This window comes from Gambusia affinis, linkage group LG08 (genome assembly GCF_019740435.1).
Source record: "Gambusia affinis linkage group LG08, SWU_Gaff_1.0, whole genome shotgun sequence".
NCBI lineage: Eukaryota > Metazoa > Chordata > Actinopteri > Cyprinodontiformes > Poeciliidae > Gambusia > Gambusia affinis.
In genome coordinates this window covers 8,459,644-8,486,663 of record NC_057875.1, presented here as the reverse complement: position 1 = coordinate 8,486,663, position 27,020 = coordinate 8,459,644, and the positions used below count along the sequence as shown (strand labels likewise).

The window sequence follows — 27,020 nt, the reverse complement described above, 5'->3', positions numbered from 1 at the left end:
AGAAATTTCTGAAGATTTTTTTTTCTTTACTGTTGCTCTTTTCTCTGGGTGTAACATATGAGAACTTACAAATACTACAAGTCACATTACAGTTTTTTCCCCAATTATGTGTTTTCATGGAGCGGAAATGTGAATGAAAATCTACTAAATATTGTCGGTTTCAGTTAAAAAAAAAACGTAAGAAAAATTCATGCATATACAATGTGAACAGCAAAACACACCAAAATTCTATACATGGTTGACATTTTCAAATACTATTTGTAAACATTTTCTTTTGTCTGATACTCTGTGCTTAGTACTGAACCCACATTGGGATCTCCCTACTGCTTTCATGCAAAACCAATACACTTGTATAACACTGTGAATTTAGTCCTGCTTCTGAGAAAAACAAAACATTCCTCCCACAGTTTCATTTTAACACTGAAATATCTATAAATGTAGGTTCCATTAAAAAAAATAAAAAAATATTAGAATACAAGTGGTTTTCCTATGCTTATTTTCAGCTATTCTAATTTCTATCACAATTCTCCTTAGCAGCAGAACTAATGTCAGTGCAACAAAAAGGCCAAAAGCTTAGTAACATACATGAACTTCACACAGACACATACAATCAATGCTTAAACCTGATATCTCAAAGCATTTTCATAGGAATTTTGATAATAGGTAGTATATATAATATAAAAATGGTGCTACGGTAAGTAAAATAATAAGACAACAATGTGCAACCTATGTATTTTTATATTATAAACGGCAGAAGAATTATTGCTCACTACAAGCAGGCACTGCAGGGAAAGCTACAAACCCCTGCACGAGTCTTTTGTATGAGCAGACGCAAAGTATCAGGCCTTCAGTCTCCATCGATACTCTTCTGATCAGCAAATCAGGGCAGCATCTCGACTGCCCAAGACCTCAGGTGGCAGTAAGACCGTGTGTGCAAGAGCAGTGCTGCTGCAGCGAGGAAGCCCGAGAGGAAGGAGTCCTCTAAAATAAGCAAGGTCACGATAGAAATGTGACGACTATCCGCCTGCTGCTTAGAGAAGTGAACACTTGAAGAATTTAATTCTCTTTGACTTCTTATCGGTGATCTTCACCGGTTTTCCGGTGCCTCCACCACTGCTGTCAGTCTACCAGTCAAAGAAGCAACAAACTGAGTGTTATTAAGAAAAACAGCAGCATCTTTTTTTAAGAATGTCTTCACTACCTACCGTCTTTGAGCACAGATTGTTCAATATGTCTCTTGCAATAGTATAAAAGGCCTGAGAAAAAAAAGAATAAAAAATGTTAATTATTATGAAAATGATTTATTTTATGTGTATTAATACAATTTCACATTACAAACTTCTGAACAATTTCAATTTCGTGTGACTGAACCATTATAAAGTAGAGCATAAATATGAAATGTAAACAGGTATTTCTAAAAAATAAAAATCTGAAAAGTGGTATGGATTTGCATTCAGTTCATGCATTCAAAAAACACCTAATTACTAAATGCTGTAATTTTTTTAAGTGTTAGAGGTAAATACTCTAATACTTAGAATATGTTAGAGGTAAATACTCTAACATTTAAAAAGGTAACCGATTCACCAGCAGAATAATGACCTTAAACATATAACCAGAGCTAAAACCGAATGGTTTCAATTTGAGCATGTACCTAAATCCAATTAAGATTCTGCAACAAGATATAAAATCTGGTGTTCAGAGACATTCAATCTAACTAACCCTGGGCTATTTACTTTGTCTCTACAAACTGTTTGCAATGTGACAAAATGTGTAAATACAAGGGTTACTATTGCTACTATCAAGCTCAAAATGTTTCACTTACCTCTTCTACATTTAAGCCAGACTTTGCGCTGGTTTCTAAGAACTTCACTCCATAATCAATAGCCAGCTGAGGGAGATTAAATAAAAAGTATTTATTTCAAAACTGCATTTGCTTTCTAGAGATGTTTTTAGCGTTGGTGACTAACTGGACACTCACTTTTTCACCCCGGTCTTTCGACACCTGTCTCCTGTCAGTCATGTCACATTTGTTACCCAAGATCATTTTCTCCACATCAGATGAGGCATGCTAAAAATATTGAAAAGGATCATTTAAAGAAATAGATTGTTGAGAGAAAAAACAAAGGTAAAGCACAAGAATTTTGATAATTCTTAATCAGCTTTTAGAAAAAAAAAGTATTTCATATTGTTAAGTAATGTGAGGTTACCTCTTCAATGTTTCTAATCCAGTTTTTTATGTTGTCAAAGGACTTCTCGTTGCTGATGTCATAGACTAACATGATGCCCTACAGAGGAGAAAAACTTCTGAAGTTTCTCAACCCTGTAATGAAAATGCATGGTAGATTTACAGTGAACAGATTGAAAAAGCAGGGACTTACCATTGCTCCTCTGTAGTAAGCTGTGGTAATGGTGCGAAACCTCTCCTGTCCCGCAGTGTCCCTGAGAGCGTCAATTAAAAAAAAAAAGAAAAAGATATGGCTACATTCGTACTGGGTTTTCTTTTCCCTTCAGGATTAAACTCTCAAAAGGTTCAGTTACCAAATCTGGAGTTTAACTCGTTTCCCATCCAGCTCTATTGTTCTGATCTTGAAATCGATCCCTGTGTTGGAGCAAACAAATGGGCTTAGAAAAGGAATTCAGAGTTCCTACATATTTTTCATGTCAAAATGCTGTATTTTTCAATCAATCAAGTATATTGGCATAGCACATTTGAGCAAAAAGGCAGTTCAAAGTGCTTTACATAATAAGAACATAAGAATAAGAAGTCATAAAAGCAACATACAAGCAGCAATTGAGAAACCAGTGACAAACATTATGTTTTGATGAGTCAGATAACTTAACTAAAGCTTTGACCTCCCTAAATAAGGTTAAAAATACAAGCTTGGAGAGTATAAAATGCTTAGCAATTCCATGTCATTTGTATTATTATACAATTACATTAGGTGTGTTGAAATAAGCTTAAAATACTCTTGTAATAACCAACTCTCCCCTAAAATGGAGCATATCTCCAAACCTTGTTTACTGTTTAGTAAAACGTGATATGCAGCAAGACATGAATTTGTATAATGATGCATTCACATTTAGGTTTTTCACCTCTGAGTTTCTTAAGTGCAGTTTGTAAAGAGTTTCAAGATGGAATACCCTGATTTGTTTATGCACCGTGAATTTAGTTTACGATTTGTAGCTACTGATGGGCTGCTTAAAGAACTGACTGGAAATAAATCAAATGCCGACTTCAATTTTATGTTCTCCCTCTGGAAAGAGTGGTGAATTAATGGTCTAACATGGCAAATCCATGCCAGGTTTAGTCAATTAACATAGAATAAAGTCTGAGAACAAAAATATTTTTTTTCCAAATGCGTTTTCATATATATTCAGACTTGAAAAATACTCTAATCAAATTCCATACTTTTCCATAGGTTTCCGAGCAGTGTATGATCTCTGAGCATTACATTAATCTTGCCGTTGATCACTAATAACATTATTAAACACTTCTCCACATATTAAGACGGTAACGATAAATTTGTAAAAACTAAAAACAATGAAAGAATATAGGTACAGAGGAATATTCATTGGTGACCACAGCAGCCTTGAGGTTATGGAGACTACATCAGTAGGTGGTTATGGAGACTACTAATGTAGTCTCCATAACTATCAATGGCATCAGCCATTAATCAGTGTAGTAACCTAATTGATGGACGTAAGCTTACAGGAAATAATCATTACCACTTGCCTCTCACGTCCATTGTCTGGCTTTAAAACCCTCACAGATCATTAACACAAAGCAGGTCTCCGTGATATGCATTAAAGCTGCTATTTTACAAACGTTACTACTAACAAGGTCTTTTCGAAGGTTGAGTAAACCATTTTTAAGTTTAAAATGTGTTGTTTTTTTTCCTTGAGGCGTCCTCGGGATACTCACCTATTGTGGATATGAAGGTGGTATTGAAGGAGTCCTCGCTGAATCTGAATAGCAGACATGTCTTACCGACGCCGCTGTCTCCGATAAGCAACAGTTTGAAGAGGTAGTCGTACGTTTTCGCCATTTTAAAAAATAATAGAGTCCAGTGTTTAGGTCTTTACAAAATGCCGTTAGGAGCAGGCGGAGTCCGCCTGGGTGGATATCCTCAGCTGTCGGCTGCCGAATCGGGGCAGTCTGGCTGCACAGCAAAACCGGTGCCGGGGGTGTTGACGTCATTGTTTTCGCGTTGCTTTGTGGGATGTGCAGTTTCAAACAAAACGGCGACTTAAAGGGATATGAAGGTGGAAATAGTCGCACCTGAGATGAGAGGGGGCAGGAGATTTACTATTTGTTTTGTTGCTGATTACAAAATAACACGTTGACACGTATTTCTATACTTTTTGTTTATTAGAAAGCAAAATAAACATTTTCACAAGTAGATACTTTATAGTGCAAAGTGTTACTGGTATAATAATCTATAAACCAGTGGTGATTGGTTTATGCTGGCACTACATCTCATTGACACTTCGCTACATTCTATCTAGCTTTATTGGAAACTGAACTTAGGGTTGCTTTGAGAGCTCTGACTTTACAAGTACAACGAGAATACGCAATAGTTCAGGATTTTAAAAAGCTATAAGCAATTCAAATTATAGCTGTTGAGAATGATTCTCACAATAATGATGATGATGTCTTACTTAAAATGAATTTCTGTTCGTCGTTCCAAGAGGAGCCAACACCAAATACATCTACTGTCTCAAAATCATATCAGTGCAAATACTGTATTATTGATTTTTAAAGTAAAATCATGTTTGCATTGGCCACCTATTTACAGAGGTCCATTATTATTTAGATGAGAGATGGAATCAGGAGGTGGGTTCGCCACCAATGGTCTTTTAGTGTGAAACATGTTTTTGAATGCAACATGTTCAAACTAATTAATAAATGATGAATTATTATCTATTTAATATCAATGTAAAGCACAGAATAAAAGAAACAAGTATATTAGGTTAAGTGAAGCCTGTGATATTGTTTGTTTCTTCTTTCTGACAGTTGGCTGTTTACATTCTAATCGTTTTGCACATAGGTAGTGTACCCTGACTCTCTCAACCGTATTTTTTCTAAGAACTGCAAATGTAACAATAAGTTAAATCTTTATATTGGTTTTGAGTCTGGAGTTGTTTTAATAGAAATTCACTTTGGTCTTGTGCAATAGCTGCTTTGCTCAAGATTCCAACCTTTAGGGAGACATTGGGTTTTAAATATTTTAGTCTGATAATAACAAAAAAAAAACATCTTGCTTTAGTAACCTTCATTAAAGATGATTTTTGGACAATTTATTGGTGATTGTACTTTAGACTGGACTTAGATTAAGGTTTCCTTCACCTTCAATGACTTTTTTTGTCAAAGGTTTCTCCTTCAGGCCATCTGCTTATCAGAAACAAATTAGGCAAGAATACAATGTGCAATTAAAAACAACTTCCAGATGAAGATCCCTATACTTTATTAAATGACCCCAAATCTGTCACAGCTGACGTTACCTTCACAGAAAGCATATGAATCATCCTTATAGGCTCTGAAAACAAAGAATTGAGTGTAGAATTGATAAGTACATACAAACAAATAAAAGAAAAACAATTCTTGAAATACGAAACAGTGACATGAAAATACAGTTTGTAAAACAGAAGACCACTTCTTCAGTTACATGTTTGTGTCAAACGCACATATAAAAATCAAAAATTGGCTGCTGTGTTGTTAAAGGTGTTTTTCTTTTAAGTCCATACTTTGAAACTGCAGTGAATCGAACCTTTTTCAAAACCAAGAACTGGAACCTAGATTACAATCACTGTGTTTGACATTGCACTCCGCCTCTGGGACCCTCTTCTTCCTCCTCATAGGCTTCTCTGTGGTAGTGTTTCTGTTGTGAATTGAGATCAACTTCACAGAGGTCCACCTCCTCCATGTCCTCCGTGATCATCACATCCTCTCTGGGAGGAAGCAGTCTTTCCAGCTGGAACATGAGATGCTCTGGTAGCCAGTGGTTTTCTGGGAACTCCACCTGGAAGCAGAAAATATGATCAGCCAGTTGCTTGATACGCCACAAAAGTTCTACTTAAAATCAGTGTCGGTTTTTGAAAATGCATTAAGAAACTCACCTGGAACTGAATGATGAGCATTCCTCTTTCATAGGGATCCCGGTGGATAGGCATACCCTCATTTTGAACACATTTGATGTCATTGTGCTTGATGACTTCTCCTAAAAGAGAACAAAAAGTTAATACATCTATAAACCCCAACAGCAGTAATACAGGTAAAGACAACTGATCAACCAAAATAATTGCTGTACTGTACCTGGCATTGTGCTGATGATGAGCGATCTGTTGTCTAACGTTCGGACGGTCTTTCTGAAACCACACAGGGCCTCTGCAAGTTTGATGTTCATCTTCATTACCAGATCGTCTCCTTGCCTCTGGAAAAGAGGGTGCTCCTTCTGATCCAGGACAATGACAACATCTCCAGGTTCTAGTCCCGGTTCCTGGTCACCCTCTCCGTGAAATGTAATTTTCTGTCCATCTTTCATACCTGGAACAATTAAAATCAATGTTTTATCCAAGTCCCTTGTATAAATTATATTGGATTATTTTACTTTTGCATATTTCAAGTCAGAACATCTTACCTTTGTCAATGTGAACTTCAAGAATTTTCTTCTTGCGCTCCAGTTTGTGTCCGTTGCAGTTCTTACAGCGGTCCTTTGCATTAAACTTCTCCCCCTGTCCCTGGCAGTCGTGACACATGCTCTGGGTCTGCTGAATCATGCCCGGCCCAATCTGTTGCACTCTGATTTGTACTCCTCTGCCTTTGCAAGTCGAACACTTCTCCAAAGCCCCTTTTTTACCACCGTAACCTTTAAAATGAAACCAAGGTACATTTATTTTCTGTCTTGAGAAACAGTTTTGGGACTTTTTAAAAGGTATCCTAATAAAGATCCAACACTTACCGTCACATTTTTCACAAATGACATTCTTCTGAAGTCCAAGCTTCCTAGTAGAACCGTTGTACATTTCTTCTAGTGTGACACTAAGCTGGTGAACAACATTTTTTCCTTCAGGAAAAAAATAAAATGCAATTTAAAACCTAAATATTCAAAGCGCATCACATCCAAGTTGGAGTTCTTAGACTTTGTAATTGTATCCCACCTCTTCTCTCTCTCTGCATTCGACCTCCACCTCCAAAGAACATGTCAAACACATCCATTGGCGAAGCCCCAGAGCTCATGCCTCCCTCTTTAATAGCTTGTTCCCCTCCTTGGTCATATAGGTCCCTCTTCTTTGGATCAGACAACACCTCGTAGGCATGAGAGATGAGCTTGAACTGTTAAAACAAAAGAGAAAGCTTTAAGTGGCTCTAAACTTACATGTTAGACATACTTTATTTCCTACTAGAGAAAGACAGCTGATTCTTCTTTCATACTGGATTTTAAAACAGCATTTCTATTTTTATCAGCTTCACTATGGAGGTGGTTTGATAAATTAGTGTGCTACCTGATCAGCCTTCCCCTCAAAAACAGCTCTTTATTTATACTTAAAATATGAACACAGTAGTTTTGATATGACAACACTGTGTTTGATTTGCCTTATATAAGAGGTTTCTCTAAATCCACCACAGTGCTCTGTTATTTAAAGTTTTCTAGCACTTATAGCATGTCCCACTGGCATGCATCAATTTGTCACCATCACCATTTATTAAAGATCATCTGGAGACTGAGAAATCCCCCCAAAAAACTTCTTTAAATTAAGTCATTTGTGATTTTAAGTCAGAAATATAAATGGATATATATATATAGATATTTCTATTTAGACCGTGGAACATAAATTACCCCAGGATTTTAGCTTTTAAAAACTGCAGCTGTTTAAAATGCAATTCCTGAGACCTAATTAAAATTGAAGAAACCCCCCCACAAAAACCAATAAATGGATTAAAAAGTCATGTGCTACAATGTGTGATCTTAAATAATAATACATTTCAGAATTGGTTAGCTCTTCTACTCCGGTCTAATCTCCCCCACTGTTAACACAGAAGCAGCGCAGTGGATGTTTCCAGAAAGTTCCTCCTGTCTCGTCTCTCAACAAGGAGGTTTAAAAACGGAAAGCAACGGTCCACTGAACAACTGAACATTTTCACACATTAGAGTAATCTCTACATTTCTCTCTTACCTTTTCGCCTTCATTTGGATTCTTGTCCGGGTGATATTTCAGTGCTAGTTTTCTGTAGGCTTTTTTAATTTCGTCCGTCGAGGCTTTTGGACTGACCCCCAAGAGATCGTAGTAACCAGTTTCGTGCACCATGGTGACTCTATTGTAAAAATAAATAAATAAAATAGCTTCTATTTAATTCCGTTGTATTACCCAATTTGGAATAAAAAATGTCAAAAGAAATTAGAGCAAGTTGTGAACGTATCCTCCTATAAAGATAATATTTAAAATGGAATTTCCTCTTTCAGTTTTAATACACAAAAATAAACTAACCAGACTGCATATTAAACTTGACGTTAAAAGTTGGTTAAATGATATTAAAAACAGCAGCTTACTCTTACCACTGAGCTTAATTAAACTCCTTTAATGCAGTCCATAGCTTGATAAAGATCAGTTTAACAATAAAAAAGTATCCCACTTACTTGCTGTATTTTCTCAGTCTCACCCTAACGAGGAGCTGTTTAACTGACAATGGACGAGTAGGACACGGCTCCTTCTTATAGTCGAACCGCTGTGTAGAAGTTACTAGAGAAATCCGAGCAGCGCCACCCGGATGTGTCGTAAGACTTACGCAGAGAGTCTAGAAAATACCAGAACTGGAAAAAATGGCGGGCAAGAGAGGGGTGGCGCTCCTAAACCGGCTTCTCGAATAATTTGACCTAATTTCTGTCTTCAAATACGGGGCAATAGGTGAAGGTCTTTCAAAGAATATTATGCAACACCGCTCCGAGAGAGGGGAATAGAGGGATAGTGTTGCTGTTGCATAAAGATCAAATTCAGCATCAACAGTTAAACAGAACTGTTTCAGAAACGTTTTAAGGTTGTCTTCAAGCTTCGAACCGATCTTGCAAACTCATCATTGTAACAGACAATGCTCAGTAATCCAATCAAAACAGTTAGACATATTTCTGCTGTCATTTACTCCAAAAATATTTACTGCTTCTTAAGAGGAGACATCGCTTTTTATATTGTTGTAAAAGTACTCAAGTTTATTTGTAGACTTTTTTTTCTTTCTGGAACCTTCTGAAGTCATTCTTCAAAAAATAATGGCTGAAGGGTATTTTAAAATGATTTGCCTCATGCTGTACCTAAAAACACTTCACTGCATTTATTTCACTGAGTGCATCCCAAAATTACCACTAACAGATTTAGATTCTAAGAAATCTGTTACATGCACCCACATATTTTTATTGCGGGAATTATTATGTTTTGGCGTGGTCCAGTCCTCACTTAAATCTGACTGACAGAGAATATGTGGCAGGAGCTAAAGATTATGATGGCAAGGAGGCCTTGGTACCTCTAGGATTATCTGCACTCAGTGGAAACATTGAAAATTAGATGGATATACTGAAATAATAACAGACAAAGATTAGAGGGACACTAGAATTCTTTGATAAGTATGAAGATAGGACTGAGACAGGGCATGGGTATATTAGACGGAATTACACTAGCACCCATTTATTTTTACAAAATAAAAGCACAGTCAGTGGCACAGTTGGTAACACATTTTTGCCTTGCAGCTAAAATGGAAGTTCCTGGGTTTGAATCCTGGTCTGGGGTCTTCTTGCATGGAGTTTGCATATTCTCCCTGAGTATGTGTGGGTTCTCTTCAGACACTCCGGCTTCCACCCACAGTCTAAAAATATCACTGTTAGGTTAACTAGTCTCTCTAAATAGCTCCCAGGTATGAGTGTGTGAGCATGGTTGTTTTTCCAATGTCTTTAACTTGCCCTGTGATGGACTGGTAACCTTTCCAGGATGTACTTTGCTGCGGCTCTTCAAGGGTAAGTGGATATACACAATAAATGGAAAACAAATAGAAATAAAGTTTTGGTTAACAATCCTTTGTCATTAAAACAAACAACTGAACAAGCAGGATAGTCACTGCTTCGAAGTGTAAGACAGTAATGCTATTGTGAGGACATGTTTATTCGCTCTGTTACATTGGGAGTCCTGCTGGAACGTCACAAGGTACAAGATGTCCTCTGTATACTGTTAACTAACGACTGCTGCCACTCAGACAGATAGTATCTGAGATATGCAGGTCTAACTAAAGTGATTGGCCCAGCAGTGCTTCAAGCATGGAAAAATTTATATCAAAGTTGCAAAGTATAGGAACCAGCATGCTTTGCTGGCAAAAATGAATGGGAAAAGTGGAAATGTGTTTTTGCAAAAGTGCAAAAGCTTTTCAACGCAGCCACCGAGTTTCTTCTCAATTGTATGCATTATGACAAAGTAGAAGTCCAGATTTCACGGAATTAACAATCTGATTTGCATCAAGTTTATATATGGAGCTCTTCATGACTGAACATAATGCGATGTTTAGCTGTTAGCACTCCTTGGGGGTTATTTTAAGTTAGCTTCTCAAATGTCTTCACATGATTCCTGTCTGCATCAAAAGGGCAGTGGGTAAAGAGCAACTTTCAAAATGATTTAGAGAGCAAATTTTGGAGATAGCTATAATTTAGCAGGCCTATTTTAATACAAATCTTGTTTGTTAACATTGTAAGTTAATATAAAAACTTAGAACTAAGGAAATCTGATCAAAAAAGAAACTCTTCTTCTAATTAGTATTTGAGGCCTTTATCATTCAAATGTTTTATTTTTTTATTCAACTTTTCTTCAAGTCTGTCAAAATGGTCTTGAACTTCCTATCTTGGTACTCATACTTTCAGAAGACGTTTTCAAACAAGTGTAATTTTGAACCGTTTGTTTAAGACCTATAACATTCAAGAACTAATGATGAAGTTAAACATGTAATAAATTCAACTTTATTTAAATAGCATTTTCAAACAAGAACATAAATAAAAGAGCTGAACAAAGGAAGGTACACAAAAGATAAAAATTGACAACATGAAATATGTTTTTAGAATGACTTGTCTGTGTAATTTGTCCATATTTGTAATGAAACTTAGACAGCTACTACACAACTATTCCACTTTCACATCGTGTTATGTTTCTAGAGCGATTACAAATTGTGCGATTTCAGTGCTCATTCTGAATTGAATCAAACTTTCATTTCCCTTAAAGAATGTAACCCTAAAATTAGAACTTTTTATTTTTTACCTTTTTGTACATACACACTTTATAATGCCTTTAAACATTAGAAAAGTTTAGCTATCACAATGAATACCTCTAAACATAAGAAACTGTCTTTAAAAAATAGTCTCAGACCAAGATTGGATATATGAAAATGTTGTCAGGTAACTTTAATAGCAACCTAGATTGAAATAAAAACAGGTTAAAGTTTCACATTTCTGTTGGAATTGTGCTCTACACATTCATACAATTTGGAATAACAACACCTAGTGGTTTAAAAACATACCAAGTGCAAAATGATAAGGTTTTGTGCATAAGGAAGCATGTTTTTTTTCCCCACTACTATCAAGTGCGTAATCTCTGGGCACCATAATGGAAGACTTACGACACATTAAAGATTAATGAGTAATCATCCTCAAAAATCTTATTTAGCTTGTCATATATACAGATGTTCTAGATGATGTGGTTAAGACAATTCTTTGTAAATATTCAAGTTCATAAGCACCAGAATTTTAAACACATGTTCTGGGTAAAAGTTTTAACATAGAATCACACAGTGCAACGGGATACTCTACTGACATATTATGAGAAGCCTCACAAGCTCCTTTCACTTCATGTCCCGAACTCTTTGACAAATTGCTTCTGTGAACTCTGAGCACTTGGAGTTTCCTCCCAAGTCTTTGGTTAGAACCTTTAAGAAAATTATGAAAAACTTTAGAAGGAGCATCACATTATTAATACACCAACAGCAAGTTGTCTTTAAAAGCGAATTACCCTTTTGTCCTGAATGGTGTTAAAGCAGGCAGTTTCAATTTTCTGGGCATGGCTATGTAAGCCCATGTGGCGCAGCATCATGATGGCGCTGAGCAGCAGGGCAGTGGGGTTCGCAAGATCTTTTCCTGCGATATCTGGAGCAGTTCCATGAACCTGGCCGGAGGAAATAAAAAACAACAGTCAACTACCATGGTTGATGTTATTTTCTCAAACAAAATGGAAGCAAATCTTACTGTTCTACGTGTGATAAAATATAAAACAACATACTGACTCAAATATGGCCACTCCATGTGCACCAATGTTTCCACTTGGCGTCACTCCCAAACCTCCAATTAATCCAGCACAGAGATCACTGCAATGAATTAAAAAAACAAAAAAAAACAACAAAAAAAAAAAACAAATGCAGATTTCTTTCTGTTACATTCTGATAAGGTTTACTTTTTGCCACTTGTGATTATTTTCTACTTATTATTTCTGGTTCGGTTAACAAATATCACCATATTTTCTGACCCGATTCTTAAGTTTTAATTTTTCCCAATTTGTAAAACTTTAAACGAAGAACTTATTGTGTATTTACTATGTAATTACCTCAAGATGTCTCCATACAAATTTGGCATCACCAGGACATCAAATTGCGAGGGATCCTGGACCATCTGTAAGAGTATTTTCACAATGTTGCCTTTAATTGCAATATCAAGAATGCCACAGAAATACACATGGATTGTATGGGAATCAAATGTTGCCAATCAAAGCTCATTCAAGACAGGGGATGAGTTGACAGCTGTTCTGACACAATGCAAAGTAAGCTTCCTTTAACCATTTCCATGTAGTAAAACTATGTATCACTTATTTAACTTATTTCAACAAAGTCCATGCAGTCCTTGTCTCTATTTGAAGTTTGTATAATCCATTAAATCTATGTGACACATAGAGTTATTACTCCCTCTTGTGGTAAGACGTTGCAATATGTCTGGCCTATGTCGAGCAATTTTTAGTCATTTCATGTTGTAGGTCTTCAACATAAAATGATTAAAAATGGCTCTACATAGGCTGGTTACCACTATCAATGTCCAACAAAGTTCTAATTTCAGAACCACAAAAATGTCTTCATCATCCTGTTCTACAGTTTTAAGAATTTTTAATAAGATACAAGAGACACTGCTGGAGTGACTGGGATTTTTGCAGTCTGGATGGAACATCCTACCCTCATCATACTGCTGCAGGTCAGCTGGCTGAAAGGCTACTACTTTATCATTTATTTAAAAGGGGATAAAGAACGCCACCTGTGATTGTATTTTTTAAAATTACAGTAAAAAGACTAATTCTCCACTATAAGCATATTTAAAGGATAGCTACCGGTATTCATTTAATACTTTTAATACTATTGTCATCAATGTTAGAAATATCTATTACTTTTTTATTTTAAATGAAATCAATTAAATAATGTAAAAATGTTGCTATAAACATCACAATACTGTAACACTCTACACAGTGAGTATCTCATACCAGCTAAGGCCTAAATAAAACAAGAAAAACTAACTTGATTCCTAATAGAAGTTGCTGGAACTTACATTAAGGCACACAGTATCCAAGTACATCTCTGTGAAATTTATATCTCTGTGCTTCTCTGCGGCCTCTCTGCACTTTCGCAGGAAAAGTCCATCTGACATTCGCCTGAAAAGATGAACAAACATCAGACAGTCATTCAGGATCTTTAGCATGACAAGCTTTGATGGCATCTGTCGAGAAATGTAACATACATGATATTAGCCTTGTGAACAGCAGTAACACTGGACCTCTGATTGTTTTTTGCATATTCAAAAGCATACTCTGCAATGCGCTCGCTGGCTTGTTCTGTGATGAGCTTAATACTCTGCACAACTCCATCAACAATCTGAAAGTAGAGGTGCATCATTAAAAATGAACATGACTAACGTCTAATGAAACTCAATAGTAAGTTATTGTAAGCAAAGATAACAGTGAGTTGTGTTGTTTTAATATTAAAAGCAATAAAATAAAATAGCTCTAATCAAAAAAGTGGATGAAGAGTTTTACCACATGTTCAATCCCACTATACTCTCCCTCAGTGTTTTCCCTGATGGTAACCAGGTTCACATCAGTATAAGGCGTGTCATAACCCTCAATGGACCTGCAGGGCCGCACATTAGCATAGAGGTCAAACGTCTTTCTCAGAAGCAGGTTCATGGAGGGATGACCTGCTGCTATTGGTGTTTTCAAAGGACCTGTAGATAGAAATAGTGGAAAAATATCCGCTAAATAAACGTATTATTTAAAATTCACTTTTCAACAAAACTGTGAAATTGAATAAAGTAAAGCAATTATTTTTATGTGGGAAAATGTGTAGAAAATTTGACTTTGTTGCAAAAAGGGTTTAGGTTACCTTTCAGACCGAGTTTTGTTTTATCCATAGATTCTTTAGCATCATGAGGGATCATCCACTTTCCACCTGGTCCCTGTATAGCTGTGATGTTTCTTTCTTCCCACTCGATGGGAACCTAGTTTAGTACATAAGCAAACACCAAGCACAACACTATCTTCTTAGATGATGCATATCATATATATTGAGCAGCATTTTTTTAAAAAAAAGCTATATTTCTCACAATGAACCTGTCAAAAATCAGTAGAAAAACCTGATTGACAGTAGAAAAAAATTAAAATAACCAACTTCAGCTGCTAAGAATATCTTCATGACAGCCGCAGAGATCTCTGGACCAATGCCATCACCAGGGATTAATGTAACAGTTTTCATCTGTTTGGAAAAAGAGAGACATAGAACAAAACAAAGATTGTGTTCACCCAAACATTAAAACAAACAAAAAAATTATTGTAGTAATCTAAAGTAAATTTGAAAAAAGAAGAAAATGTAAATACCCCACGGATGAAACTTCTGGATTGTAGAAGCTCATTCTTCAAAGCAGCAACTACGCGCGATGCCTACAATTTCGGAAACACCACTTTAGTAAAACAGTCAAGTCATCCACAGTGGATGACTTGAGTGTTATCCATTGTGAAGCTCAATGGATGACACATCGTTATTCTTTAAGTTCTGCAAAGAGAACTTCAAGCAAAAAAAACTTAGAATAAGAAACCCCCTTAATTCATGGTAAATCTTCAGCGATGGCCTTTGAAGCAACCAAAAAGAAAGCAACCCTCACCAGCATCCTCAAAAGAAAAACAAAAACAGAAATTAAAAGCAGGAATATTATGTGAAAGAATACCATCAGCTATTTGTTTTGGCCACCATAAAAATGGGCTTTAGAGCCCAGGCAACACTATAAGTTTTATGTGACAACTGCAAAAACCTCCATCTGATTGCTGTGATGTAGCTGCAACAGCAAGGACAGTTAGCATTCCATAGTCAAGTAGACTAAACGTACTGTGGTTGCTGTGGTTTGATTTTGTCCTTGCCATTGATATAAAAACCATACTTTGTTAGCAGATGGACAATCTGTAGACAGTAGACATGTGTTACTATATGTTGGGTCTAACAAGAAAATTATCTTCAACAGAAATAGCTCCCAAAATGATCTGCAGAAGAACAGATAAACCATCTAGTCAGTGAGCTACCTAGGTAATACTAGCAAGATTCTATTTACTATAGTAACCATAAAGTTGTAGCTCATTTTATCCTCGTAACTTTATTTTCCTTTTTCAGCTTGAGAGCACTTACAAAAATCTGACACAAAACATAAAAGATTTAGTGAATTGCATAAGACAAAGTGAGGTAAATTTTATGGATGCATACCGTTGACCTCCACATGTTTCCTGCTATCGTGAGGTAGACGAGGTGGAGCTCTGAAGAGCGGCGGGAGCAGTGCGGCACAAACTTCCGGCTTTCAAAATAAACTAAATTCGCTAAAATACAAACCGATGATTGTACCTGTATATAGTGGTTCAAATAATTACTTTCTTCAACAAAGAAAAGCAGTAAACTAAATGTCAACTTTTCTATTACAGATAAATATCAAATATGACCAATGCGTGTCTAATGTCTGTGTTAGGTTATTTATAAGTGTTTTGGACAATCACCAGCAGGTGGCAGCGTGGCATTATTTATGGGACTGCCTTATGCCTTACAAAGATCATATTTGTTTTAACAAGTTCATCACAATATACACATTTTGCTCTTATCGTAAAGAGGGTGATATAGGTATGCATCATATCTGAATTTATTCTAAATAAGGTCAGAATTAAATACACATTGATAGGCTTATAAATAATGTATTTTCAGCAAGTTGGTTGCACAGAGAAATCCTATAATAAAAATAAAAAAAAACAAGTAGAAAGAGCCAACAATCAATCAGTCTATCTTTGCATATGCACGACAAAAACATACAATAGAGGACACATTTACTCTTTAAATTAACCAGCAACGTAAAATTAAGGACATCCTGTAAGCAAAGACCAATACAAATTCTAATGAGCAGCATAGCTATCAGTATTACTTCAGGCTACAGCATTGTACAAAATGCACATTGTGCAAGTTAAGACATCAATGAGCCAAACTGAGGGGCATCAGTATGGGTCAAGGTTTTCAAACAGCCTCCGTATTTATTCTGTCAACCAATGCATAGGATGAATACAATAAGAGCGAAGTTTACACACTGTGGCACGGAGCACGTGTGTCAGGCAATGATATTTAAAAAGCATTTGGATATAGCATGGTTGTTTGAAAAAAGCTACAGTACATCTGTCATAGTACATCATTACAAAGCAAAAAAGGCGGCAGAAAGTTACATAAAAGGTTTGTACAAAATAGCCCAATTCAGATGGCGTATTGCTTTGGCTGCTTCTTCAAGCTCATTGATCTCTCAGTCTGGGAAATCACATGAGTGGCTCTGTTATTCAAGAGTCTGCATTCATGAAGAACATCTGGAGGGAAAAAAAAAGACAATTACATGAACAGGTGACATTAATTCATTAGAATGTCACTGTGAAGTTAGTTCAATACTGTTATTTATTTTTAAAAGTGAAACTCAAAAGGAGATTCATTACATACACAATCGTAAATATTTTTGGATAAACTTTTGATGCTCATCAAATCTACTCAGGCGCACATGTAATATCAGTATAGATAATATCAAAAAAGCACTGTGAACCTCACCATTGAACTGTTTGTAGGCTTCTTCAATAATGGCATTGTTTGATCGCTTTATCTCCCAGTAACCATCATCAACCCATGGCTTGCAATCGGGATGTTCAATGAGCTGCCCATTCTTGTATGAACCAGCTGATCATTTAGAGAAAAATGAACAGTTCAACGATATTTTACAAAAACATTGCATTAAATATACATCCATGTAAGACTGTTGTTGGTCATTGAATAGAAGTATATTTGTAGCAAACAACAACAAAAAAACCTTTTATGGTCTCATCAATGTCTTTGCATAACTGGTATAATTCACTTCCTCGTCCAACAACTCTCTCTCCTGTAATTTAAAACAAATAATATAAGCATATTCAGCCAAAACAAAGCAATGCCTTCAGGACTAATAATACTGTCAAGATAAGGAATGACAGAAAAATAAATCTTACCATCTAGAACCTTGATGTTCGGGAACATCTCGAGTACAAGAGCTCTGTATGATGCACTCCTGCACACTGACAAAACCAAAGCAGCAACATAACAAACATTACTCACCATCTTCCATTTACTGCAACTGCAGATAAATTTCTCATAAATTACCTGGGTTACTGTAATTGTAAGTGTTGTCTCTCAGACGTATGTTCTCTAGCTTTTTCAGAGAAACAAGGCAATGTAGGTTCTCAGTGCTGTCGAAAAACAGCACATTAGAAATAAGGTTCTTATCTTAAATCTAATTCAGCATAGACCTTAATTACCGCAATAAGCGACAAAATCTAAATATAATGAAAAGGTTTCAGCATTTATCAAAAGAGTTGAAGTAAAACCTAGTTTATTTGTATACATTCTAAAACTAGAATATTGACAGAAAAACTTTATCCAATTTATAATCAGTGACGTTAACCAGCAATTGAACTGTTGCTGGTTAATATCAGTTAACCGGCAGTTTTGATTTATTTTTATAGAATATTAAAATATTGTTTTACAATACTATTAGCATGTAAATTTGTAACATACCTGGATATGACATTACCAGCTAAATTTAAAGTCTGTAAATTTTCACAACTACGAAGTGGCTCTGGGAAAACAACCAAAAACAGAGAACACAAAAGATTTTTACACAATGCCATTCTGAAAAAATAAAAATAAATAAATAAAGCCTGTTTGCCTTACCTATATTAGAGATTCTGTTAGAAGACAAATTAAGCACAGAAAGAAGACGAAGAGATGATAGAGGTCCTATATTTGTGACATTGTTCCCAAATAGATCCAGCCTCTCCAAATTTACACACTCCCCAATGCATCCAAGGTCATGTATACCTTAAAGACAAAAAGTAAATTTTTATAGTAACCGAATGAACATAAAAATTAAAAACATGCACTAATCCTTACCAAGAACTCTGAGTTTCAGAAATAGAATGGATTCCAAATCAAATTCTCCTGTCCGTGACTTCAGCAGCACAGCGGTTATCTTCTCACACTCTGCATCTGAGGGAACCAGAGTGACAAGACCGTACAAAACAAAGCACATTCACTTTCTATTCTTAAATATGCAGTACAACTACAGATCTTATAATTTGTGACTCAGCGATGCAAAAGAAAATGCTGGAAGCACTGTTTGTTCTGTTAAAGGCAGGGGAAAAGGAACTTTAAATAGAAGCAGCATATTAATTTTTTTTTCTGACAGTACACAGAGCATTTTTACTGATAGCTCCAAAGGAGAGGGTCACAACAGATGTGCTGATGTGCTCACTGTTGTGTAACGTTATAATCCCACTAGCATGCATGAGTAACAGCTGAGGGAGTTATGTTTGCTTTACTGCGCTTAAGGCACTGTGAGTCCTACACATAAATTCTCCTCACTCACTGAACCATAGATAATGAGGATGGTGTCTTTTTATATGTAAATACCAGTCCGTTATATTTTGAATTTAGCTTACTGAATTGTAAACAAGAGAATATAAAGTAGAAAAACAATATTGGTGAAAAAATAGGCGTACCAATTATGTCTTATCTTTGAGAAGCAATACATGAGAAATGTGAACTTTCTTTACGTTCACCTAGCAGCAGCGTTAAATAATGTTAGCTACATTTGTGCTAACAGTGAGCGTCGTTCCTATGGCAGCAGCTAGGAAAAATTATGATAATCATCATAATCATAACATAAAAAGAGAGCGGGTGTCTGAAATAAAATAGTAGAGCTCATGTTTATTTTTTTCTCTAAAGATGATGAAGCAACAGGAAGAATGACAAGCACAGACGCGTTGTTAGCTTCATTTTTTCTCTGGACACAGTTAGCTACAAATAGCACAAGCTACTAGAAGCTAACACAGTAACGTAGCAACAAGCTATCAGTGAAACTTACCCTGCTCCTTTTCTCGCTTACAGTCCATGCTGGGGAACTTTGATAGTTAGAAATCAAACAAATGTCACAAAGGGTGACAATTAAACCAGGGCAAATCAAGACAGGAATTATTTACGGAGCGTGAAATTACCATTTGTCCAGAGGTGGGATAAGGACACGCTCATTGGTGCTGTAATAACAGGCAGGTGGATTAGAGACGGACATCACACCAGCCTCTGCAGCTCAACGGGGGGAGAGTTTGCAGGAAAACAATCATCTCTGAGTTAAGGAGCTGAAGATGAACTAGTTTATTTTACTTCAGGTGCAACAGGTTATTTGATAAAAACTACATTTTACATATATATATATATATATGGCTCTTGATAATTAACAGGATTTAATTGATATATAGCCTATACGTTTAAACTAGGCCTCACTTTACACGATGCTCTTTAAACGATCTCCTTAGAATATATATATTTTTCAATATTTATAAAATAATGTGATAGTTCAATAGAAGTTCTTATCTAAAGGACCTTCTTTGCTGTTATATCAACCTTGTTGCCAGTAGGTTCTAGTTCATGTTTACTTATTTATCTGCCTGTGGGTTGTCTGATTGGTTTGTCTGCACCCCGTTGGAAACACCACCTGGGTTCTTAAGGAAAAGCAGATCAGTTTGCGCTCAACAGAGTTTGCAGAAAAATCCACTCCTCTGGCTCAACTGTGAAAAGACACATGCTCTTCGGTCTTTTTATTTTTTATTTTTCCTGCGAATGTTTGCTCTCATGGCAGGAATCTCCTGAATGGACATCAACAACAATCTTTTTTAAGTTCTTGCAACAATACTTGGCTCAGCTTGTGTGGAGACTTTGACTCCACCGACTCCCTAAATGCCTTTCTCTGAGAAAAGGTGGTGGACATTATTTGCTTTGAATGTGTACAAGCAACAAATTACTTGATAAAGATGGGTAATAAGCAAACAATATTCACAGATGAGCAACTTGATGCTTATCAGGTAAGATGAATGGATGCTATGTCTGTGTTATGATGGAGGATGGAGGAAAGTGATGCATACCGTCCTTATAAGAAAACATATTTCTTATTCAAAGAAATTATAAGCATTTTGAATTGAAAGATATTTAGATAAAGTTAGAGATGAACCAATCATGGCTTTTTTCTTCAAGGTCTGACTGATTTTTTTTATTATTATTATTACTCTGAGGACTATAAAAAGTAAAAAATTGTGTCTCAAATTTCTGTTCAATTTCTGTTAGGTTGTTTAACAGAACATGTAGGAGTTTTAAGGCTTATCAATGCAATTGTCCCTGCTCTTTAGTCTTTTCCAAACAAAATGATAATGAGAGAAAAATAACATTGCAAAAGTGAAGTTCTGTACTCCATTTTATTTGCTGTATTTTGTTTTATGTTAGGCATTATCTATACCTGTTTGCATTATGATATATTGTTCTTTAATTTTTCATATTGAAAACTGAGAATAGGAAATTGGTGTCTAAAATTAATTACATTGTATTCTAAGCTCCTTGTTTACTGAAGGAATGATTTTTAAAATGATCTGATTGACTTGACATTCAAATTAGACTTAACATTGAAGAATGGACACAAACTCATTGTATGAAAAAAAAAAAAAGTCCACTTTAGCTAGTAATCCAAGTATCACTCTGATAATACAGCACTCCGTTTGCAATAGTTCACCTTGTGATTTGCTGTGGGATTAATAATTGATGCCAAGCCAGTGATATGTCATGAAACTCTACTCTCAGGACTCAGCTTAGCTCTCAAGAGTCGCTCTGGTTACTATAGTGCTCTTTAAAAAATCCTCTTAGAATCCCTTTGCTCTTTGTTTTGTCCTGTTAGTATGTTTCCCTATTCAGATTTTCAGGCTCTTACCCCTACAGCTCGAGCGTCTTTTTGAGTTTCAGAGGCATTTACACAAACATAGGATACATACTGTTACTAAGTTAAAGCATCTGGTGTAAGACACAATCACTGTTATACTCCAGACATTTACAGTACACTTTGTTCTAGAAATCCGCAGCTGTATTATGTGCTGTTTTTTACACCTACGAACACAGGTCAGACAGTACAAAAGGCTGACATAAACCAAGGCGTTCTTTTGTTGGGCTATTGGATATTACATGTGCCAACACATGCATGTTAGACAACAGCAGATCATGTTGCTGTGTGTACTCTCACAGCCATCAGCGCTTTATAGAAACCAGACACCTGGTCAAGCTTTTTATCGGCGGTCTCAAACTGCAGTTCTCAAGGATCAGACTTCTGCAAATTTAAGATGGGTTCCTTGTCCTATACTCTTGAATTAAATGCCTCACTAGCATGCAGTCAATGTCTGCAGAGCTCTGCTAATGAGCTAATATTTGTGTCTTGATGCAGAGGGTCAATTAAAAGTTTCAGAACAATGCGTTTGAGACTAGTGCTATGTTTAGAAAATCTGTAACACTAATTAATATGATTTGATAGATGGGTCACTGAGTGACTGATGCAGGCTGATGCTATATTTCAAACAATATGTAATAAAAAGAAATATGTATCAATTAATGAAGCATAATAATATGAACAGTGTGAGCATGCCTCTTCGCCTTCTACACACAGCAGTGATAGGGTGACCATATTTTCATTTGGGAAAACCAGGACACCTTTGAGCGGGGGGGAGACACCACCACATGTTGGAGCGGAGGGGGGTGGAGAGGGAGGGAGAGACACCACGACACCTTGGATTAAGAACAGGGCTGCCCGCACTGACGCAGCTCAGGGATTACGTCACATGCAGCGCCGTGCGCAGTGCCCTAGTGCCCGTAAATTTAATGGTCCAATGAAGGTAATTTAAAAAACAGGACATTTCCTCACTTTCTAAAAAAAAACCCGGGACGCCCGGGACAGGACGTGAAATACGGACATGTCCCGGACGTTTGGTCACCCTAAGCAGTGACTCAGTTTATCACTGTACTTTTCTTGGAGCAATTTTTATGGACACTAAACGCTGCAACACCAATACAACACAAGAACTGCATTTTTGGAATGTCATGTTGTGTCTGATTGACATATATGCTTTATTTCTTTTGAACTAGAGCTTTGATCTTCTGTTTACTCTTATTGCAGGACTGCACATTTTTCACTCGCAAAGAGATTTTGCGGTAAGACATTTTTCTTTGTCTTGTTTGATTCTTATTAAATGGCAATGTGGTAGTTCTGATAATCACCAGACTAATCATTTGACCACATGTTTTGACCATGAAATCAGTGATTATGTTAGCCTGTATGTTAAAGTTTCCTTGTTAAACAAGGTTCTACAATAAAAATAAAAAAAATCTCTCCAGATTGTTTTCACCTCAACGCTTTATTGCCTAAATCTGCCTGTGGGATCCTGTGTAAGTTATCTTAGCTGTTCTACCAATTTTCTACAAATTTATGAGAAATACATTTCAAAGTCTAAGATGATAGTTTCCAGCTGGAAAGAAATGGATTAACTAGAATGGTGAGAGAATCTTGGTACCTTATGCAATATGAATTTGTTGAATAGTCTTCTGTTACTATTTATGTTGAAACCGATACATTTTGAGGTAAGGTTCCTGTAAGTTGATTCAGTGATGTCTTCCAAGAACTCCTCCTTTCCTGTTACCCGAAACATTGACAAACTTAAGCCGGATTTACTTTGCCCTCTTCTTCTGTTGCCTTTTAGTCTGCAGTTTAACCAGATTTATCACCTAAAACTTGTGTAAAGGTGTATTACCATAAGAAGCTTGAACGTTGCCTCTCACTTGTAAGCTGTTTTGCGTAAAGTGTTTTCTAAGTGATTACAGGTAAATGAGCTGAACAACATCAGTAAGCAAGACTCAATCAGGACACAAACAGAAAACTGTGATCAAGAATGACAGTGAATAAAACTCATTCAGTATCTCAGAACTTGCTCTTGACTAAAATATGAAGGCTAGAGGCTGTTGTCCATGGAGATCAAGAAAATGTTGTTGCATTGGAGTTTGAGGACACTTCAAAATCTTGAAAAGATATGGCAATGCACAACTGAATTGATGGGTAGCATCACCTCTCTTTTCATGTCACTCACCAGGAGACTGACATGTAAAAACAGTCTATATTTTTCTTCATGGAGCTGAGTAGTGTTGCTCATGTTTCAGTGTATGTTCTTAGTTCTTAGAAGTTGAAAAATAAAACTAATATGTTAAGATTCACAAAGAAGGGGTGCTGTGGTAGCACAGAGTTAAAGCACAACCTTCATTTGGAGGCCCTTGTTATCAACATGGAGGTCACAGGTTCAAGTCCCAACCTGGTGATCTTTGCCACATGTTCTCCCCCACTTTTACCTACTTTCCTGTCTAACCACTCTCAAATAAAGGCTACCTGAGCCATAAAAAATATTGTTAAAAAAATATCCACAAAGAAGGTTGTGAAAAGTAAAGGTGACAATAAATAGTGTTTAGATGGGCCCTTTATGACTTTCTATTAAATGAATTTGAGGGTCCCAACAAAGGGAGGTAGCCACATTTTGTCCTAAGAGGAGACAATAAGTTGGTTAAAGCAAGAATTTTAGTTAAATGTGGGCTTTTCAGGTGTTTATTTCAAATCCACATGGTAACTGATGTAAATATTACTCAACAGGTTTCTGTAAGTTCCTTTTTGGCACAGAGGCAACGCAGAATAAATTTGCATAGCCAACTTTCCCTTAAAAAGAATGTTCCATCAATTGCAGTGCTTAAAATTTCCAGAAATTCACAGCAACGTGCTAGCAAGGGTATCCCTCCTTTGTATGGAGAGAGCCATGCCTTCTTGTCTACCAAATATGCTTCTAAATGAAGGATAAAAATACTAAAAATACTACAAAACATACTAAAACAAAATACTACACACACTCCTAAACATAAGAGACAGCCTGGCAGGGAAGGTCAAAGCTGTTGTAGCTCAAAAAAGGGGAATAATACCTTGTGGTATATTTTGCAAATTATAAATTATATTTGTTCCAATCTGCTTTGCATTTCCCCTTAGGTTACACAGCAGATATCATGAGTTGGCTCCACATCTTGTACCAATGGACTACACCAATGAACCGGATTGTAAACTGCCTTTAGCGCTGATTGTTGACATGCCAGAATTAAAGGTAAAACAAAGATGATCATTTTAAAAAGCTTTATTAAAACATCTTGTTTGTGTCATTTTGTTCTTTCTTAAAATTTCACCTGCATCCTGAACTGTTAACTTACATCTATTTCTTGATTAAAGGACATAATTTATTTTTAACCATAAATAATTTTTTTATCAGCCTAATCTTATTGTATAAAGCTTAAAGAAACCAGTCCTAAGTCAAACATTTTTGTATTAAATTACCTTTTCATTTTGTGCCAGATCGGTTTGAATAGCATCTTCTGAAGTTTTTGGTCAGCAAAATCCAATAAATGCAGTATGCAAAAATCACATGCCTGTTTCTAAAACTCTTTTGAATTATGAAGTTAATGTCTTACCAAACTATTCAACTACTAAAACCATGAGTGATTTTCATGTGAAATGAGAAAATTTTCAGTATATTTTTGCTTAACATCATTTGCATTACTCTGAATATTTTTGCCTGATGTGCAGGAAAACCCATTCCGCAATCGGATTGTGGAGTCATTCTCCGAGGATGGGATGGGGAACCTCAGTTTCAATGAATTTGTAGATATGTTCTCAGTCCTCAGTGAAATGGCTCCAAGAGAACTTAAAGCCATATATGCCTTTAAGATATATGGTAATAACAACATGTAAAAAGGCTTTTATGTCTTTTTATACAATTAAATTTTATGAAATTATGTTTCAAATTAATTCACTCAGTATTTATTTTCATCTTAGATTACAACGTGGATAACTACCTGTGCAAGGAGGATCTTGAGAAGACTTTAAATAAGCTGACAAAGGAGGAGCTGACTCCTGAGGAGGTTGAATTGGTGTGTGTGAAAGCCATTGAGGAGGCAGATTTGGATGGAGACAATAAACTCTCCTACGCTGACTTTGAAAACATGATAACCAGGGCTCCAGATTTTTTAAGGTAATGCTTGCTTAAATAATGTTTTAACCCTATGTTGTAGAGTTGTTTCTCCAAAAAACATCCCTATTAATTGAAATTAACACTGCTGTGTTCTACGTTCTTCCAGCACTTTTCATATTCGTATCTGAGATGGATGGTTTGACCGTTTTGATGTCAGCAGCTTCATAAACCTGGGGACTGAACCAGAGCTATCCCTGCCACATCACTACTCTGATCTTCAGTTATACATAAACTTTTCTTGATGTGGCCTTATCTGAAGAAAACCTGAAATCCCAAACTTAGGGTACCAGTAAACAGTTGCATCAAAATCAAATCAAAAGTGCTTTACATCATATCAAACACAGAAACACAAAGTCATCAAGTGGGGGGTTCTTGCTTTTTCATCCATAAAAGATTTGCCGGTTACACTCCTACTGTGTTACATGGAACGAAAAGCCTATTGGTATTTTTATTCCCACTCACGCTCGCAATCACGCGGTTTAAAACGATGTAAACAGCCTTTCAACGGGCTTCCGGCTCGAGGCTCTGTACACCTCTGTCCCGGAATTTTGCTCTGGGACTCCATCGTCCCTCACGGATTTTTGTGCATTTGTAACATAGAATCAACAATGAAGACATGACACTAAGTCAAGTTTCATCATTACATTTGTAATTGATTATGTTTCAAATACAATCCTAGACAGGTGAGCTTTAAAGGAAGTCAGTTGTACTGACTGTTTTACAGTTTTTCGCAAGTTTGTTCCAAATTTGTGGTGCATAGATGCTGAATGCTGCTTCTCCTCGTTTGGTTCTGGTTCTGGGGATGCAGAGCAGACCAGAACCGGAAAACCTGAGAGGTCTGGAAGGTTGATACAACAACAGCAGGTCTTAAATGTATTGTGGTGCTAAACCATTCAGTGACTATTTTTAAAGTCTATTCTTTGAATTACAGGGAGCCAGTGTAGGGACTTTAAAACTGGTGTTATGTGCTCTATTTTCCTGGTTTTAGTGAGAACGCGAGCAGCAACGTTCTGGATCAGCTGCAGCTGTTTGATTGATTTGTTGGACAGACCTCTGAAGACGCTGTTGCAATAATCAATGCGACTGAAGATAAACGCATGGATGAGTTTCTCTAGATCTGGCTGACACATTAGTCCTTTAATCCTGGAAATGTTCTTCAGGTGATAGAAGGCCGACTTTCTAACTGTCTTTATGTGGCTCCGGAGACTCAGGTCAGAATCCATCAGTAGTCCCAGGTTTCGGGCCTGATTACTGGTTTTTAGTTGTAATAACTGAAACTGTGCACTGACTCTAGATCGTTCCTCTTTAGGTCCAAAAATAATAACTTCAGTTTTGTTTCTGTTCAGCTGGAGAAAGTTTTGGCACATCCATATATTTATCTGTTGTAAGCATCTGTTCAGTGATTGGATGGGTTCAGAGTCACCTGGTGACATCGTAATGTAGAGCTGTGTGTCATCTGCATAGTTATGGTGGCT

General features: G+C 36.4%; 5 protein-coding genes across 8 annotated transcripts; 1 reads left to right on the top strand and 4 right to left on the bottom strand.

The window, feature by feature from the left end:
* Positions 1-9: 9 nt before the first annotated feature.
* On the bottom strand, positions 10-4,205 carry LOC122835062 (ras-related protein Rab-8B-like). The gene is made up of 8 exons (XM_044123780.1): positions 3,923-4,205; positions 2,539-2,599; positions 2,379-2,439; positions 2,208-2,285; positions 1,979-2,068; positions 1,823-1,888; positions 1,206-1,256; positions 10-1,124 (listed from the first exon to the last, which is right to left on the bottom strand). Exons 1-8 carry the CDS (start codon positions 4,044-4,046, stop codon positions 1,032-1,034), a joined length of 624 nt encoding a protein of 207 aa, XP_043979715.1. The 5' UTR covers positions 4,047-4,205; the 3' UTR covers positions 10-1,031.
* Positions 4,206-5,448: 1,243 nt separating this feature from the next.
* On the bottom strand, positions 5,449-8,794 carry dnaja (DnaJ heat shock protein family (Hsp40) member A). The gene is made up of 8 exons (XM_044123776.1): positions 8,637-8,794; positions 8,176-8,314; positions 7,159-7,333; positions 6,960-7,064; positions 6,639-6,866; positions 6,314-6,544; positions 6,118-6,218; positions 5,449-6,020 (listed from the first exon to the last, which is right to left on the bottom strand). The coding sequence occupies exons 2-8, from the start codon at positions 8,305-8,307 to the stop codon at positions 5,805-5,807; spliced, it is 1,188 nt and encodes a 395-aa protein (XP_043979711.1). The 5' UTR covers positions 8,308-8,314; positions 8,637-8,794; the 3' UTR covers positions 5,449-5,804.
* Positions 8,795-9,873: 1,079 nt separating this feature from the next.
* cib2 (calcium and integrin binding family member 2) lies at positions 9,874-26,315 on the top strand. 2 transcript variants are annotated; one of them, XM_044123775.1, is made up of 6 exons: positions 9,874-9,998; positions 22,614-22,648; positions 24,513-24,624; positions 25,101-25,248; positions 25,350-25,545; positions 25,652-26,315. In XM_044123775.1, the coding sequence occupies exons 3-6, from the start codon at positions 24,556-24,558 to the stop codon at positions 25,671-25,673; spliced, it is 435 nt and encodes a 144-aa protein (XP_043979710.1). In that variant the 5' UTR covers positions 9,874-9,998; positions 22,614-22,648; positions 24,513-24,555; the 3' UTR covers positions 25,674-26,315. The 2 variants fall into 2 exon arrangements, with proteins under 2 accessions (XP_043979710.1, XP_043979709.1); XM_044123774.1 differs by lacking the exon at positions 9,874-9,998 and adding an exon at positions 19,911-20,490.
* Positions 10,807-16,074, bottom strand: idh3a (isocitrate dehydrogenase (NAD(+)) 3 catalytic subunit alpha). The gene is made up of 11 exons (XM_044123770.1): positions 15,794-16,074; positions 14,920-14,982; positions 14,714-14,797; positions 14,429-14,543; positions 14,083-14,270; positions 13,788-13,921; positions 13,599-13,701; positions 12,616-12,680; positions 12,295-12,379; positions 12,028-12,180; positions 10,807-11,944 (listed from the first exon to the last, which is right to left on the bottom strand). The coding sequence occupies exons 1-11, from the start codon at positions 15,806-15,808 to the stop codon at positions 11,861-11,863; spliced, it is 1,089 nt and encodes a 362-aa protein (XP_043979705.1). The 5' UTR covers positions 15,809-16,074; the 3' UTR covers positions 10,807-11,860.
* lrrc61 (leucine rich repeat containing 61) lies at positions 16,257-19,756 on the bottom strand. 3 transcript variants are annotated; one of them, XM_044123771.1, is made up of 10 exons: positions 19,627-19,729; positions 19,497-19,533; positions 18,524-18,619; positions 18,305-18,451; positions 18,149-18,209; positions 17,735-17,820; positions 17,584-17,649; positions 17,409-17,477; positions 17,153-17,278; positions 16,259-16,920 (listed from the first exon to the last, which is right to left on the bottom strand). In XM_044123771.1, the coding sequence occupies exons 1-10, from the start codon at positions 19,627-19,629 to the stop codon at positions 16,814-16,816; spliced, it is 798 nt and encodes a 265-aa protein (XP_043979706.1). In that variant the 5' UTR covers positions 19,630-19,729; the 3' UTR covers positions 16,259-16,813. The 3 variants fall into 3 exon arrangements, with proteins under 3 accessions (XP_043979707.1, XP_043979708.1, XP_043979706.1); XM_044123772.1 differs by lacking the exon at positions 19,497-19,533 and having other exon boundaries at positions 16,257-16,920; positions 19,627-19,756; XM_044123773.1 differs by having other exon boundaries at positions 16,258-16,920; positions 19,497-19,708.
* Positions 26,316-27,020: the final 705 nt, after the last annotated feature.